The sequence below is a fragment of the Pleuronectes platessa genome, chromosome 15, assembly GCF_947347685.1.
Source record: "Pleuronectes platessa chromosome 15, fPlePla1.1, whole genome shotgun sequence".
Taxonomy (NCBI): Eukaryota; Metazoa; Chordata; class Actinopteri; order Pleuronectiformes; family Pleuronectidae; genus Pleuronectes; species Pleuronectes platessa.
Window position 1 is genome coordinate 22,314,958 of NC_070640.1, and position 12,774 is coordinate 22,327,731.

Consider the following 12,774-nt stretch of genomic DNA (forward strand, 5'->3'; position numbering starts at 1 on the left):
GTGGAGGGCCTCATCATGTTTTATTCAATCACAGAGCGATGCTCAATTAATCAGTTTCTGCAATTAAATTAAACATGTACATGCATAAAACATGAAAGAAATATCAGGGGTGTTTAAGTGCTGCGTGGTTCTGAGAGCTCCTGTCACCCAAAGAGATGGGTTTTATTCTCAGGACTCTACAGCGGGCTCTGACTTTAGTGATGTGGAATTATTTCTTTTTCCTCCTTTACTGAAAACAGAGTGTGACAGAATGTATTAGATTCCACCTTAGTATGCGCTGCTTGATGCAATACCACACTTCCAATGCATTTCTATAAATGTCAAGAGCTGTGTGTTTTCGAGGTCTGTCTGACCCTTAATATTTATTCAGCTCAACAGCGCTCTACCCAATCATTCCTTATTGCTTCATTGCAGAACTGTGGCTCTTGGTGTGTCAAGTCTCATTGGCTGCAGTTTTCCATATCTCCCGGCACATGTAATATTGCTTTTCGCTTTCCATCAAGTGCAGGCAGGGCCGGTGCTCAGATAAATAGTGACATTTTGCAGTGGTGTGTGAGGTTTGTTTGTGTGTCTTAGGGCCTGACTCACTTCCATTGCCTGATTTGTATACATAGCACCACCGTCGGCACGATCAAAGGTCTTTCACATGTAAGACACATTTGCATTTGGATTCATACTCCTGCCAACATAATTTATGCCTCTGAGGTTAAATAACAGCTTTGAGATACATGTTGACATTTGCCACATATCGCATAGTGTGATTTCAGTAAAAAGGTTATGTCTAATAGATTTAATCCAAGTAGAATCCATAGGATTGTAAGGGCCCTGGAAGCCTTTACATATCACCCACACCTCCGGGCAACCTTGCTATGGTGCAAAGACGAACAACGTATTATGTTGTGACAGTATGAAAATATTCATATTCACATTCTAAATGGTTCATGAACACCAGATGCTTATCTGTTATAGCTTCTGATGAGGCAATGCTTTTTATTATTTATCCTGTATGTACAGCCTGTACATTGTTAATACAGACCATCTATAACAACAAGACGCAGTATGAATCAGTATCTTAAATCTGACTTTAAAGTAAGTGGACGATTAAATCACCACAGTGCTGTTGAAACGTTTTTACGCTCCTGTGAAGTACAGCGTCATGTTTAATTCAACACTGGCTGTACTGGCCCTTTAAGACTGCGCTGCTGGGATGGTGAAGGCAGACGGTTTTAACACTGCGCAAACCGGAAGTCTGATGAGAGCATCTTCACATTACGACTACAGTAGCCAAGCCATTCATTATATCGTCGGCCACATCTACCAAAAAAAGCATCAACAGTTAAACCAAACTGCTTCACAGTCACTTCAATGATTACATCTATACAAATGTTTAAGCGAGGCAGACTCTAAATTACAGCTGAAATAACAATAAATAGACCCTTAATGCAGGATTAGAAAATAACAAAAAGTCAATTTACTGCAACAAACAATCAACACTGTTATTGGTTTCATTTTTGAAAATAAAAAAACATTATTTGCAGAATATCCTCTGGCATCAGGGGACTTTATATAATTGAATGAAGGGAAGGGACCAACCCTAACCCTAACCCTAAAAAACAGGGTTTTATACAAATGCAAGTCTCCCTAACCCTAACCCTAACCTTAACCGTAACCCTAACCCTAACCCTAACCCTAACCATATCCTTACAATAATCCATTGATATCCATTGTGCTGGTTAATACTTCTGCAAAACAAAAGTCAATGTGCTGTGAGAGTGACTCCGAAAAGACACATTTGTCTGTGCAGTTCACTTGATTAATTTGCGTGGACACAAAATCAATGGAAAACGCAGCAGCACGTTGGTTCCATACACTTTTATTTTGAAATTGTCCCCGGATGATGCTCACGCTATAGCGTTGGCTTGACCTCAGCCTGTGGAAGCTCCGGGACCGTGTTGTTTAGCGCCGGGGCTGTGGTGATGTGTAGGTGGGCAAAGGAGCAGCGGAGCAGCGGAGCAGAGGAGCGCAGCCTGGAGCCTGGAGCCGCTCTGTTGTGGACCTGAGTGAACTTCTCCTCCCTGACATGACTTCTTGTGCTCCCGGATTAACTCATCGCGGGAGGAGAACCCGCTGAGAGCACTTTCTCTCCTCTTGTCAAACTGATGCGGGGAGCGGGAGAGACCGGGACGCACTGACCGGCCACCGCCTGCCACTCACGGCCGCTTCTCCCCTCATCACCCGCGGCTCGCGCTTCACGGAGCAGCCGCGGGACCTGGACGTAGGGCTTCGGGAGAGACGAGGAGGGAAGTGGGATGTGTGAACTTCTGGTGTTGGCTGAGATGCTTCATGTGGAGTTTGATGCTGTTTGTGGAGCTTCCATCCCATAGACCGCGGATCTGTGCGGAGGGGTATCTGCTGGACAGCCTGTCTCATTGACTGAGCTTTAGGTTGTGAACGCTGACCTCGGGTCGGGGGAGACACCTCAGTGTATGATGGAGTACCGCTCGGCGCTGCTGCTCTTATTTGCTCTCACAAGTTTGGCACATGGTAAGTTGAAGCTGGCGCGCGCCTGGTTGTTGTGGGTTATGTTTGCACAGACGGAGCCTCCGTGGTTTACCCCAGTGGCTCCTGAACCAGGTCCCACAGGCTGTAAACTGGTTTCCACGCACTGCTTTCCTCAGTTAACGTAATTTATACCATGCCATAATTTGTATATATTTTGAATGGATGTTTTGGAGGAAACATGTGTGAAGTGTTGCATTTATGAGCAGTGTAATACTCCTGTATGATGTCATTTAAATGGCCACTTAAGCCAGAAGCACATATGCATCAGTCACTCTGGGTCCTGCCCAAGGGACTGAGGATTCACACCAGCATCTGCCCCCCACAGAAATGTAACTGGTAATTCTACCTCCTCATTTATCTCTATTAGGGGAAGACGTATCCTCGGCACAATGTAAATATGAGACAGAAACCGCACGATCGACTCACTTCCTCACTCACTGAAGCAGTGTGCTAAAGTAAAGTGAGCTGGGAGTTATACAATCATTGTTAAAAAATTTAGGATTTCTTCTTACTGTACTTTCTTTGGAGGAAGGCTTCGACCAGATGCTGCACGTTAAACTTCTATCCCCATCTGATTGCACTCTTGCGTTGTATTGTGCAGAGCCGAGGCTCCATAGCTGCACTGAGCAGATAGAGAATGAATGCAGAGGTGCTGGATAAAGATGGATTCTGCAGCACAAAGCTCAGTTTCCTTGGGTTTAGCCTCCACCAAAATCCCCAGACAATCGTCCAACGCTGCAAATTGGCCTTTGTTGTTCCGCTGCTGTTTTATTGACTCTTTATTCCAATCATTTGCATACAGTGCCTTTTAATTCTAGTTACACTGGACTACAGGGAGGCACCTCACGGAGTAGAGCAGGAGTCTCACTTGTGGACTGAGTCAGCTCTGGAATGATGAAAACCTGTTTAAATGAGACTGGAAGCTGCATCCTCGCATCCTCCATCAATCACACACATGTAACTGCTTAACTGCTGCCAGCAGGACACAGGCTCTGTGTCAGCATGCCAATGTCCTTGTGCTCTACGCACACAAACAGCCCGACTATGACGCACAAAAGTCTTTTTTATTCCCAGTGCAAGTGGGATGTTATAGTGAGTGACAGCCTGGTGTCGTCGGGCCCGGCCCTGCTGCTGAGGCTCTCTTCTACAAGGCTGTAAACATTGGCTATGAACCTGAAGCATATGAACTCAGCATCTGTGCGAGGGCTCCTTCAGTGACTCCAGACGCTCCTCTGGGACGACAAAGGCTGGATTAAAGCTACTTATTTTTCACTTTAGCAAAACACACGGTGACGTCGAACAAAAAAGCCGACACCGTTTATACCCACCAGACTTTTTATGAGATTGAATTTACATTTGTGGAGAGTGTTTGCGTCACCCTCTGACAAACCAAGAGTTGGAACACACATGGTAAAATAAGCCTTGTACGGTGAGATGAACTGAAGAAGGATCTGCACACCTCTCGCTTCTCTCTCACATGTGAGGGCCCCTGAGTGTGGAGGAGACAGGGTCGTGTTTCAGCATCCTGTTTGGCTCCAGTGTTCTTGTCAGTCATCTCTGTCACCATCAGTCAACACAGCGCTCCGTGGCAGTGACAGTCTGCGGGGCCATGTGTTCGCCATGCTCTTTTTTTTAAAAGTGACTGAAAGGCAGGGCTATGGAAGCAGCCACCTTGGTGTGTCATGAATGTCCCAAGACAGGCCAGTTACCAGATCAAATAGCCTGCAGCAAACCATGATACCCAAACTGTCATCACTGTGAGCACACAACTCCACTTCCTTCAGGGGTGGGGGGTGACATGGCTGAAATGGCACAGACGTGTCATTGTTCAAATCCCTTTCTTTTGGTCACTGGTGGTTGTGAGATTTCACATGAGGCGTTTAAGACGCGCTGTAATCCGCAGTGGAGGCTGGGAGGCTTTTAATGGATTGGTCAAGGACAGTTTGACAGGAGTTATAGCTGCTGCTTCGATTGAATCAGAGACATTTCAGTAAAATACATAGTCTCCACAAATTTTAAATTTTTTATCCTAGAAAACGAAGAATCAGCCAGTCGAAGAGTCAGTTCACACCCTCACGCCTCCAAAAAACAAACCAAAAATAAAGACAACAAACAAAATCAATGTGACCTAACACAATGGAGCAGCCTTTCTTTCCAGGAACACAGTGTACCTGTTACTCTGGATATTCAACAGGCCCGTTGGCAGCTTTAATGGCGACTGTCTTAGGCACGTCCTGTAACAACATCGACAGGAAGTTCTGTGAAATTGGGCTGCAACTCATGTTTATTTTCACTTTAGATTCATCCGTCTGTTATTTTCCATGATTTTAGCGACTCCTCATATTTTCTATAAAGCGAAGTGAAAGAATCTTGACCAACAAAAATTCCCAGAGCCGAGACGTCTTCAGATGTCTTGTTTTATAAAATTAATCCAGTCCAATAATCTATAGACAATCAGCCTGTCTGTGTATAAACCCTCATGTCTGAAATTAAATATCTGCGATTGATTTCAGATTTTAATTTAGGTGGTGACACATGTCAAAATATACACATTTGTCCGAAATTAGACGTATGAAACCAGTATATCATTGTTTGTAATTTGGTAGGATTGGCTATTCGAAATCTAGTTTGCTGTTCATCTCAGTCTTAGTCATGACTACATTGTTGATGTGATTGGCTTGTATCAGTATAGCAGTGGATGACTCATAACAAGGCAACATACAGTAGCTGAGGAGGGTTTTGCTATTGGCTTATTGACAACATGCCTCCTTTTTCTTGCAGAGAGAAACAGACACACACACACACACCCTCTTCCTCCCCCACCTGCCTGCCCATCTGTTCTTAACTTATCAATTAGACTGTCAATAGCTCAGCAAGCTCTGGTATGATACATGGAAATGAGCTATAGCTCCTGAAAATCATTATGATACCCCAAATTAAGCAGATTGAACAATAACACTGTGGCGGGCGGGGCAAACATGTAAACATCCTCTTCCTGTCATCACGGAATCGTCAGTGTTAATCATGAGCTCAAATTGCCGTTGGTTTTCTTCCCTCCTCCACACAGCTGCTGGTCTACTAAATTTAGAAATATGTTATCAGAAAGTGTGGGAGTTGAGTTGAAATTCTCTATGCTTGTCACTGAACTGCCACTCATGAATACCCAAGATAACAGAATTTCACAGCCCCGCATATTCATGATTAGCAGGCTATATGAGCATGTGAGTCTGGTAAGGGAGGAAAGAAAAACAAACAAACAAAAACATGCCCCATATTTTGCCCTTTCCAAATGTAACCACTGGGTGTTTTCCCAGCGTACAGGTCCATCAGCAAACCACTTCCTCCCTTAATGGCAATACTTAATATGCCTGCATATTCCGACCGCTGAGGGTCAAAATAAACACACGCTGGGGCACCAGAGGCCTCTAGCGGGCATGAAAGCAGACGGACTAAACTGAGCAGGATCTCTACTTAGCAGCGAGCGCTGACAGGACAAGTCAGCTATCCCCTCTCCTTAAAGGTCTCAAGTGCGACCGCCCGAGGGGCCCGACACAACACTGCCCGAGCTCCCCACCTCCGGCTGCAGACAGATGGATGGCCCCCAACATTCGTTCCAGTGGGTATTAGGAGGGCTGACCTCTCCACTGCCGGTCTTAATATTGAAATAGGCGTTGGATGAGGCGAATCACAGGCCACCTGATTATAATGAAATCTCAGTCCGAGCACAGTTGCCCTGTGGAGACAATATTTGTACTGCATGATAATTTGTGATGCTACAGTTTCCGACTGGACAGTGCGGGTTGTCAAGGTGATGCTTTGCTTCCCTCTCCAAATCGAGGAACTAGTGAATAGTGAATCGTGAATCCTAAATTTACACTCTGATTCACAATGACCTATCAAACACTGTCTGCAATCATCTGCCAACCTCATCGCCAGAGAGGCATTTTCCATCCCTGTATCCTCTCTGCCCACAAAAATGGGACACATCCGTCAAAGGGGCACTTTGTCTATTCACAGTATGAGTGGGTAAGAGAGTTATGTGGTTTAAATGTGTCGTGTGTGTGTGTCGTGTGCGTGTGCGTGTGCATGCGTGTGTGTGTGTGTGTGTGTGTGATGACAGATAATATCCAGGAAGAGAGCTAACCCACAAACACCATTCACATGGTATAGCATAATATATTCAGTTTATATGTTGATGTATGTGTGATCTCAGGCAGATGATTTAAGCTTTATAATTCATAATGGCTAAATGTTTCAGCTCAACTGGACTAAAATACATCATCAGAGTCAGTGATTCATAGCAGTCATTAATAGTAAAACTCTCCAGATGTTTAACCAGATGGCTTTCTACATAGGTGTTGTTGTACAGTGTAAACACACTCTATAAGTCATCGTACTCATGCAAAACATTAGAACTGGGTTGCACAGTTACTTCAGGTACAGTAGGATCAACGTGCATTTTTCTCTTGAATAAGAGTCCTTCACAGAGTGCACAGCTGCAACTGACTGTACACAAACATCCTGATGATTTAGTGGCAGGGTTTCTGCATTGTTTTCACACAGCGGCCTCTCCTCGGTGCATATGGTTCTCATCAACTTCCACTAGGGTGACAGTCGCTCGCATCTTCATGTTTACTCAGTTTTTATGATCCACAGACTCTTCCTGCTGTGTGCAGTTTGAGGCAACACAAATACTCGGCTCCCATGGTCACCATTCCTTTCCTGTCTGCGGGTTGAATATATATATATAAATATTTATTTATTTGTGAGAGCCTGGCGCTTGAAAGCACAGTGTGAGAAGGAGCCAACTGAAACTGATCATTTTCGTCACCAGCATATCAAGGTGACTGCAGTGTGGGGGTGGGGGTGGTTGGGGGATGGTGCTGACAGCCTCTGTGGACAGTTTAATGGCTGGCATCAGAGCTGACAGGGGCTTTTTGAAAAGTGACAGTCGCTGGGTACCTGTTATTTTGTGACGCGAGTGTTGATACACAAAAAGTGACTTGGGGATAGGCGGCCGTTTGAGCGTCTCTTCGGCCTATTAGTTGTCTGTAGCGGCTCAGTTTGATGACTGACAGCTCGGCACAATGCCAAAAGGAAAATGCTTATTAAACAAATGTGACCCGGGTGACAAGGTGCCACAGCGACACTGACGAGTGCCGCTCGCAAGAAGAAATCCAAAGTTTTCCTTTCGTTTAAAGGAGTGATAAACGCTGGATGATTGGATACAATACTGATACCAGATATTGATCTGATACGGACTGGCATAGCTGGACTGGATGACCATAAGCTTGATACATTAAATACAGTTCTGTCATGTTATGTTCACATCTGTGTGCATTCAGTCCGTCAGTGTTCCTTTTACTCTGATGTTCATCTACTTTTCACTGTGCTGTCATCACACTGTTCATCACTGAAAATAGGGTCGCCTCGTTGATTATTTATCTTAAACTTCTAATCATACCACTATTCTGTTTGTAACTCACCCATATCCCCTCTTCCCCTCTTCCCACAAGGTTATGTATTCAGTAGCTCAGGAAGTCCCTGTCTCGAGCCTTTCCTCCCCTCGGTGTGACATGTGATCTATGTGGTCAGACAGATAGGAGCAGATAGCTCTCCTGGCCTGTTTTATGTGTCTGTAAGCGCGTACAGATCTAATAGGAGCTAATCTTGAAATATGGTGCTCTAGGACAGGAAATCGGTGGCATTTCCGCTCAGCTGCGATAGGAGGTGTTCCACAGCCGGTGGCGTGCCCGTCCTGGAGCCCCTCGAGGGTATCCTCCCTGACATGAGTGGGAGAGCCAGTAGACCGCTCTGACTTCAGCTGTGAACCATCATGCACTGATAATTAGTGATAAGAAATGATACAGCCATTAACATTTGTGACAAATGGTGATTGAAATAGACCTTTTTGTTTTTCTTGTGTTTGCTCTTTTGAGGAAAAATCTACTCTTATGTCACTGCCTCCAGCATTTTCTCATTAAGAATGAGCATTCTCTCCTCTTGCTCTCATCACTTGCAACCAAATCGAATGAAAAGTGAGTCTAGTCGCCACATATCACAGTTGCTGCTCTCTTGTTGTTACCAAGCCTATCCAAATCCCCCCCTTGGTGGAGTCGGTGGAGAAAATCAATGATTGTTACTGGCGGGTTACTGGAACTCAAACAGACAACTCTTGGCAGGATTTATGACAACTCTGAGAATGTTAGGTCAGTTGTATATTGGTCCTCTGCAGACAATGTTCTCTGAATCTTTAAATATGAGAATAGTTAAGACGAACCATCCTCCACATTATCGATGTTGATCTTCAGAAACTTGAGGAAAAGTACATATCAAAGGCAAAGTTAAACAGTAGAAATCTCCATGTAAAGGGATGTTTTTCTGCCCCCTAAGACTTGTTTCTCTGCTTGGAACTAAATCAAAGCCTCATCAACTCTCATGTCTCTCAGCCATGTTTTACATGAGGAACATTTTGTTTAAAATTGGTCTTTAAGGCTCAGCTGTCTGTTCCTGTTGGACCCAGAAAAGGCAGCACTGTTTGCTTTCTATCTACGGTAAGCTGCTTCTGCATTGTCAACATGCCCAAACATCCAGCCAAAACTCATTTTGGCTGTTTCGCCGGTGCAAGAGGCCGTGCGCAGAGGGAGCGTGAAACAGAGTTGTTAGTTGGAAGGGCATTTTTCTTTTGGTGCTGCCTCGGGACTTTTGATATTTTTGCTCCCAATTTCCATGATCCCCACTTCTCAAAGGAGAGAGCAGAAAGAAGCAGCTGCAGCCGCTGCTCATGAAGCTGTTCACTGACACAAATTAGACATGATAAAAACACCCAATTTCCTTTTTCAAAGTTCACCCTGCCCATTTAGATGCTTAGCAGCAACATCAGCTCAATTAAGGAGGTTGTCTCTTTATGGCTGCCACTTTTAATTCTCATGCATGTGCGTCATGTTGTTGTCCCCACAGGGTCAAAGAGTAGGAGGCTCCAGAGAAAGGATTCGAGCCTGCCTCCCTCACCGCTGCCAATTTAACTTTGAATGCACATTAGCAAATCAATTCCTGTGGCTTTGGTGAAAATCGAGAAGGGGAGGAGGATGAGGAGGCAGCAAAGCTGTAAAACAACAAGTTATAAAAGAGGGGAGCCAGCCCACGAAAAGGAATTGCAGATGAGGGAGGAATAGGAATAGGAAAGTTGTTGAATTTTCTTTGATCGTCATCTTCCGTCCCCCCTCCCCCTCTCTCGCTCCTCTGTCTCTTCTTCAAAGATTATAAATCTCCCTCGGTTCAACAGTGGCAGGTACTCTTATTGTGTCTGCGTTGGAACTTTGGCTTAAAAGAGGTTTTTCTGAGCCATTAACGGCTATGCCTTTTTAAGTAGAGCTGGGCGGGGAGAGCGTTTATCTTGGGCACAGTTTGAGGGTTAGCTCAGCTTAGCCGAGGATGGTTTAATCTTTTCACTACAACTCACCACAGAGTGATAAGGAGTACAGGCTTTTGATAAATTGCAGCATTCTGATTTATTTTCAAGTCCTCCATGCTGAAATGAAAGACATTTCTCACTCTGTCTGCGTGGAAGAGTTGATGGGGCTGAGGTGCCAACCGTGTTTTATGTCCTTTTCCCTGCAGGGCTGTAGTGAAGTGAATATTCTGATCCTATGTGTGATGACACATAAACCCTCTGAGACCTGGTACTTTTGGCACAGGGATGGGTAGCATGCTGGACCTTCAGCAGCAGGGCAGTTTAGGTTCAAAGGCGTGAGGATTTGTGTTGACCTCGAGACTGAGACTCGTATTATAAATATCAGACACATGGCTTTCAAACTCTTAGTGGAGTAATCTGAGCATTGTGGACATCTGTGTCTGTGAAATGGATTCTGGCAAAGGTGAAGGTTGAAGTGCATATTTGCATCCAGAGCTGTAGAGATGCAGAAAAAGGTTTAACAGCCTGTCATCCAAAGCAAACAGCTTGTCAAGTAAAATTCTGTTGAAATGAAGCAAAAGATCCTGCTCTCTATCAGATCATCGGGATCAAAACATGCACTAGGTATATCTCTTTCCTCACCTTCCAACCTTTTCATTTATTGCTTCTTTTTTCTTCCGTTGTTCAGTTTCTTTCTAATGATTAACTGTCAAGTGTGTCTGCAGCAGCAGCATCACAAGGACATCTCGAATCACACGCTCAAAAAAACAGTTGACAGTCACTTAATTGACTTTTTTTTGCGGATTATTTCTGGAAACTGAAGACGTACTATTTTCATGTCAGTACGATTTGCAAAATCATCACATCGTCAGTCAAAGTAACTTTTTGTGTGCTCGGAATATCAATCTCTATTTCATGGCTTTCAGTTACTTGAATGTTGAATGCAAGTTGTCTTCCACAACTACAGACGTCACTTTGCTTTGTGTCTCAACTGTTGTCAACAGTCGGACCCCCACATGCACATAAATCATTGACCCCATTATTGTAGCATCTCAGTGCAAGTCAAGAGAGCTGGAGCGTTGTGACGTGTGTGAGTTACTGGCTGTTGTTCTGATGGTTTGGCCGTTTCAGAGAGGATGTAAATCTGCTTAGGGATGAAAGCCCACTTGTGTCGGTGTTGAAATAAGGCTGGGGGGTTGGCGGCGACAGCTTGGAATCCACTGTAGATCTTTGGCAGTGGTCCTCTGTACTTGTTTTATATTAGCAGGGCACACTGAGCCACTTGTTCTTCTAGTGGATGTGAAAAAGTTCTGCCTCAGCACTTTGCCACCCTCCATTACAGAAAGGACATTGCAGCAGGAGTTTGCGCTCCCTGTGGCGGCTTTGTTCCAATTTTTCACATTCGTCTTTGTGCACTTTTACCTCACGCACTATTTCTCTGTCACACTCGCGGGCTTTATTCTCTCCTCCTCCCATTTTCCTGGTTGAGACCACTTTGAAGTTTTCTGACAGTAATTCACGGTGTATATATGCATATGTCTTGGTGTTAAATATAAACTAAATAGAGAGCGCCCCATGCAAGTCTTTGATTTTGAGTCTGTCGGTTTGAACTCACCAGGTGAGCTGGGGAAGTTCATGCAGAGTTGAATTGATTAAAATAAACAGTTTTCTCTGCTTGAATTACAACTCTTTGAATTATATTACAATTTTCTATGAAGGGATGTATTGTACAACTTTCAATGTAAAGCAAGGACCAATTGTTTGCTGGTTTGGCAAAATGTAATTAGCACAGGGTTATGGAGGCCACATTTACACTGATATGTTTGGCATATCATAGGGCACTTTCTTAATGTTTACACTTGGGTTGAGTTTTTGCGCCCCAAAATTCTACTGGCCCTACTTCTGTTGTTTTTTAATCTCAACAGACAGAAACTGAGACGTTTGTAAATGATGAGGGCCACACTCCCTGATTGGTTCTAATGCCTAAACTACCTATAGCGTGTTGAAAGCATTGCCAACACTGTCATTAACAGTTCCATCTTTTCATGGGTCCAAGAAAAGAAATCCCTGACTTTTATTTTCACCTTTGCTGTTCCTTATTCATTGCATTTTCTGCAACGAAGCAACCACCTGGAGACAATCTGCGTTCTGTTTACTCCGGCAAGCGCCTGACCAGTATATGTGAATGGTCGAGTGATTTGCGTTTTCAGATGTTAGTAAGGACATATTAGTGTGGATGTAGCCTATGGGAAGTTACCATAAACCTAGTAAAGCATGAAGCCTGGAACTTAATTCCATTGTGACCATCCAGTGTAAGTGTAATAAAGTAGTTAATTATGTGCGCCGTGGTAGCGGTCTGTACAGTTTCTCCCATTGGAGTTAATATGGAATGAAAAGTAGCTGGAAAAGCTGAAGCATGATACTCGTGAATTTTCCAATTAAATTTGTTCATGTATCCCTCACCTCTTGTGTAAATTACCATTGAGAAAAATTGACAACTGGGTTCTTAAAGGCAAAAGTAAAAAAAAAATTGTACTACTTTTGATGATTGACAGCCGTTAGATCTACAAGGTAAATCACTGACAAAAATCCCTCAAGTGTGCCGGGCTCTCTTGTGGCATGACAATTTAGATATTAATTTGTCTCTTCTGCACACAACATTCCTGTCAAACAGATTCTGGCTCTCACACCAGGACTCCCACAGCCTCCCTATGGTTTCATTAGCTCACATGTAGCTTTGAGAGTTCCTGCCATCCTGCAGTAGTTCACCATGGGCAGGAGCTAATAGGTCCTTAGAG

General features: G+C 44.1%; 1 protein-coding gene across 1 annotated transcript in view; it reads left to right on the forward strand.

The window, feature by feature from the left end:
- The first annotated feature begins 2,302 nt into the window (after positions 1-2,302).
- Positions 2,303-12,774, forward strand: part of robo3 (roundabout, axon guidance receptor, homolog 3 (Drosophila)) — an 83,577-nt gene continuing 73,105 nt past the window's right edge. The window contains exon 1 of the mRNA XM_053442378.1: positions 2,303-2,544. Coding sequence (XP_053298353.1) covers positions 2,487-2,544 — 58 coding nt within the window. The 5' untranslated portion in view covers positions 2,303-2,486. The remainder of the gene's footprint in view (positions 2,545-12,774) is intronic.